Source organism: Lactuca saligna, chromosome 5 (genome assembly GCF_052625555.1).
Source record: "Lactuca saligna cultivar CGN05327 chromosome 5, ASM5262555v1, whole genome shotgun sequence".
NCBI classification, from domain to species: Eukaryota; Viridiplantae; Streptophyta; class Magnoliopsida; order Asterales; family Asteraceae; genus Lactuca; species Lactuca saligna.
In genome coordinates, this window is record NC_136421.1 from 165,313,997 (window position 1) to 165,319,137 (window position 5,141).

Consider the following 5,141-nt stretch of genomic DNA (forward strand, 5'->3'; position numbering starts at 1 on the left):
TCGATGATGTTTTGCTAAATCTTGATTACATTGGTTTTATGAAATGATATGTATCAACGATTTATTCATCTAAAAAAATTATATCATTATTTTTGGGATGTTACAAGTTAGATTTAACAAAGAAGAGACCAACCATGAATAGTTTTAAAACCACAAGTATAGATCTTTGTACGTTGTCCTTAAGTTGTCATGTTTCAAAAACCACAAGACCAACCGCAAAGTTTTGTCTTAAACTTATTTGAATGCTTTATAACAAATTAATCATTGTAAGAATTATTATTTCAAAGTTAAAAACAACCGTATGTGTTTATTACTATTTTAATTATATTATTATATTCAATGTAACACATTCAAAAATTGCCTAGTATATTATATACAGAGTTTGGTAACATAGTGTAAATTAAATAAAGATTTTGGTGTCAAGTGTATATTAAATAAAGACTTTTGTCGCAGGTTCGTATAAAAAATACATCTTCACCTAAACCATCTAATTGTGCATAGATACATGCGTTTCTTTGTCTTGAACTCTTCCATTCCTACTTACCAAAATACATACAGATTTGTCAAGTGAAATTTGCTAGCTAGCCTTTTGATTTTAGGTAGTTTCACTGGCACCAAATACTATCCCCAGGTCTCCTTTTCTGATTTCAGCTACTATATATGCAGGTGCCCGAGATGATCCCCGCAAGCCCACCTGTAGATTCAAATGAGTCAGATGTAGGTTGATTATGAAACTTGTAGTGAAATTTACTAGTCTTTGGTTATATATGATACCCATTACTAAAAGTTTAATTGCTCAGGTGCAGGAAATGAACCCCGAAAGCACACCACCCATGGGTTCAATAGAGGATATAAATCCTATCAGGCAGCAGGAATCGGAAACAAAACCCTCGGCGAGTTCATATGTTTCTAAATTATCATTCCGTCAGAAACTCCCATGTGGAGATCTAATTGGTATGCTCTTAATTACATGATATAATAGTTTTATTATGCATGGCAGCCTATATTGCTATCTATTAGCCCTGTTTTATAGCAGTTAATTTATATATGATGCAACCTGATCCACCACAATCACAATTACTTATTCGTGAAAAAGCTTAACTTTTTTAAATAACATTGCTTTGTCGATCAATTATTTTATAGGAAATAGAGAGCAGTACATCAGAATCTGTGCTCCTCTCTATAATGCAGCAAGCATTGGTGATTGGGAAGCTGCCCAAGTCATTTTTGGGAAACATAAAGATCTAATTCTGGTCGAGTGTGCTATCACTGAAAATTACGAAACTGCACTTCACATTGCAGCGTCTGCAAAAAGCAGCAAGTCGGTGGATAAGTTTGTAAAAAATCTAGTGACTATGATGACAGAGAAACAGTTAGAACTTACGAATAAAAATGACAACACTGCACTGTGTTTAGCAGCAGCAGCTGGAAATGTCAAAATTGTTATGACTTTGTTGGAGAAGAATCCGGCCCTTGTGGATATTCCTGGTAGTAGTGGAATGATGCCACTCTACATGGCTTCTTTATTTGGACGAAGTAAGATGGTTAATTATCTGTATGATAAATCTGGGCAGATGTCAGGAAATAGATGGAAGGATCAGAATCGCAGTTGGGTTCTCCAGAAATGTGTGGAAGCTGATCACTTTGGTATGTAATTGTTACTCCTTTCTCCTTGGTACACAAACTGTCAAGGAACTGTTCTTCTAACCACCCTTTATTATATCTTTGATGGAGAAAACACAATTAATTAACAAGTCTAGATTATAATTTCAAACAATTGTATCAACTGTGTTGATGAGCATCTCAACATGCATTCCTTATAGTCAAAACAAAACATGGGGATAGCCACCCAGAGCATGTTGACTTTGACTTGGATACAATCTAAAGCTGTAGAATTTGGTTTAACTTACTAGCTTTTTCTACACTTCATAGTCAAACTGAAGGTCCTTCACATCTGCATGAGCTTGAATATCTCTTCTTTATGCGTCACGTTGATATGATCACGATTATTATCAATTGTTTGTGCATACCAATTAATTATCCGGATCTTTCACATATTATTTTAAGATGTTAGGACGCAGACCTTTCCAGTTCCCACAGCATTCTCTGATTAACTAGCTGCCTACCCTTATTTGATCTTGAGATTGTAAGAGGATTTTATTAATTGGATGAGCTACAGGTCTTATTTGCACGAGGCTTGGTTTCTAGGGCTTGAGAGTCAACTCCATCATTTTATACTACAAATTTCAGCCAAGGTTTCTTGGGAAATCTTACGTGCTTCTGTGCACAACTTTTGTATATGATTTTTGTTGCATTTGATGATTGTCAAATATTTTGTAGACGTTGCGATAAAAATAGTGACATACTGGCCACAACTTGCTACAAGTGGGATTGTACTCAGAGTTTTGGCTCGGAAGACGGATGCATTTAAAGGAACAAAACCTCACTTTATCATGAGAATCTTATATCCAAGTAAACATCTCTACTCATCGATCTTATATTTTTTTACTTAAAAGCAAAATTTTCTCCGGAGAATCTTATATGATTGGCTATGGCTTTCAGTTTTGGCACTCATTCACGTGAAGATTGGGTCTTCTGATCAAAAGCCAACTGACGCCATGAAATTACTAAGAATCATGTGGGCAGAGATTATGAAATTACCTGATCGTGAAATTAGTTCCATCATCAGAGGGCCAATTGACCCTCCATCGACTAGTGGAAAGGATAAGGAAGATGTCCAGCAGCTGATAGCGAAGCTGCCAGATAGACTTTATAAACTACTAAGAGAAGAGGAATCTTACCAAAAAGGAAAAAAACTAACAAAAGGGCTTGACAATGAAGAGCTAAAAGATCAACCGAAGAAGTTCTCTTCCCGCATACTATTTGTTGCTGCGGAGATGGGGAACACCGAATTTCTGATTGAGCTGATTCGCCAATATCCAGACTTAATATGGAAGATGAATGATAATGGCCAAACTATATTTCATGTTGCTGTAATACACCGTCATGAGGGCATCTACAATCTTTTGCATGAGATTGGGTCAATGAAGGATATGATAACACCTATGAAGGACGATGAAGGAAATACTATGTTGCATTTAGTTGGCAAGTGTCCAAAGAATAATCACAACCAAAATGACTCTGGAGTCGGTTTACAAATGCAACGTGAATTGTTATGGTTCAAGGTACGTACTTCTTCTTCAATTCTTAAATCCATAGCTGACAACAACCTTTCGTGGGTTCATATATAGGATCTTTCTTTTGATAATGACTTTTGGTGTTATATATACAAGTAGAAACTCGTTAAAACAGTAATTGTTCTTCTTGCTACCCAGTGAACACTGATTGTTATCACAAATTAAACACACATTAACATTACTTTTGCTAAATGCTGCCTTTCTATATATATAATTTTTTTTTTTTATTATAAGTGCTTGTTCGATACTAAGCTGACATGCCCAAAGCCTATGATGTCAAATCTTATGTATGACGTGGCATTTTCAACATCTTAGTATTATTATTATTATTATCATTTCAAAATCTGAAATACAAATCCGGTGAAATAATCTTACCTCTTTTTGTGTAGGAAGTAGAAGCTCTTCTCCCTCCTTCATACAGAGAAAGGAAGAACAAAAATGGTCAAACACCACATGAATTGTTCATGGAGGAGCACAAAGATCTGCTCTCTGCAAATGAAAAGTGGATGAAAGACACGGCAAACCAGTGCTTGGTGGTTGGAGCCCTCATAGCTTCCATTGCTTTTGCAGCAGCTTTTGGAGTTCCAGGTGGATACGATCAGAACACTGGTATTCCCATGTTCGTTCATAATCAATCTTTCATAGTCTTTGCCATATCAGATGCCATATCTTTGACATTCTCTTCCATTTCGATCCTCATATTCTTATCTATTTACTTATCTCGCTACGCTGAACTTGATTTTATGGAAGTATTACCCCAAAAACTCATGATAGGTCTAGTTACACTTTTTTTCTCAATTGCAGCGATGCTGGTTGGTTTTAGTGTCAGTTTCTTCGTTGTTTTTCAGGACAAGTTAATTTGGGTACCAATCATTATCGCCCTTTGGATTTCCATACCAGTCATCTTATATGTTAGGCTTCAGTATAATCTTTTATGGGATGCTTATTACTCAATATATGGTTTTAAACTTATCTTCAAGCCAAAAAACCCTAGGCTTTACTATCGAAGTCCAAGCTTCTGATCACTTGTTGTTTTGAAGGAAAATGTTTCATTTGAAGATGTGGAAGCTATAATGCTTTCTATCAATTTGGAAGAAGTTGATGTGTGGATGTTTATGTACTTTTTGAATCCAGATGTATTTTGTATGCAAGTAATTAAGCACCTAACATTACTTTTGTTGTCATGAAGTTTTGAGAGCCAAATATATTTATGCACAATTGCACATGATAGGTGATAGGTCCCAAATTAAGTGGACAATTTGCGACAGTAGATTGTCTTCACTCCAGGGAGAAGGTACCACAGGTTTGCATTAACTTCTTTGTCTTCACTAATAAAATTGGCTGCTTAAGTTGCATGACCACATACACTTCAAACCAAAATAAAAGGAAATCATGAATATATAACAACGTAAAGGAAATACACTATAACATCCAATCACCCACAAATATATGAGACCAGCTCATCACTCTCCCATGAGTTTTGGATCTAGTTTATGCCTCGTGTGTGAAAGAAATGGCTAGCTAGTGGCCAAACAGCAAACCTTGATGGTTAATTTTCAAAAAAGAAAGAATGTGGTAAGATAGATGGGTAATTTCGTCATACTTCAGCCTTTAAGGGATGCGTGCAAATAGCTACACCTATTCGCAAGGCAGTGTACCTTTTCGCAAATAGTATAGAACAAAAGTCGGATATCGATCTCAGGAAGCAAGATTATTTATTTAACCTACTTACTATTTTGCAAGTTTAGACAAACTTAAATTCTAAACAACTATTCAATCAAATATTAAAAAACACTTTTGTTAGTTCGAATCTACTTTCCCTCAATGGTTTAGCTATTAATTATGACAATTCCTGCTGGTTACCAATTTATTTATTATTAGAAATTCAAGTCCAAATTTACTAATATTTACTTATATTTAATTAATTCATGTAGAACTATGCAT

At 35.2% G+C, this 5,141-nt stretch overlaps 1 protein-coding gene across 2 annotated transcripts; it reads left to right on the plus strand.

Moving 5' to 3' along the window:
• The first annotated feature begins 476 nt into the window (after window positions 1-476).
• LOC144998600 (uncharacterized) lies at window positions 477-4,415 on the plus strand. 2 transcript variants are annotated; one of them, XM_078958340.1, is made up of 7 exons: window positions 477-599; window positions 667-717; window positions 801-954; window positions 1,144-1,647; window positions 2,341-2,472; window positions 2,563-3,185; window positions 3,587-4,415. In XM_078958340.1, exons 2-7 carry the CDS (start codon window positions 676-678, stop codon window positions 4,217-4,219), a joined length of 2,088 nt encoding a protein of 695 aa, XP_078814466.1. In that variant the 5' UTR covers window positions 477-599; window positions 667-675; the 3' UTR covers window positions 4,220-4,415. The 2 variants fall into 2 exon arrangements, with proteins under 2 accessions (XP_078814466.1, XP_078814465.1); XM_078958339.1 differs by having other exon boundaries at window positions 490-717.
• Window positions 4,416-5,141: the final 726 nt, after the last annotated feature.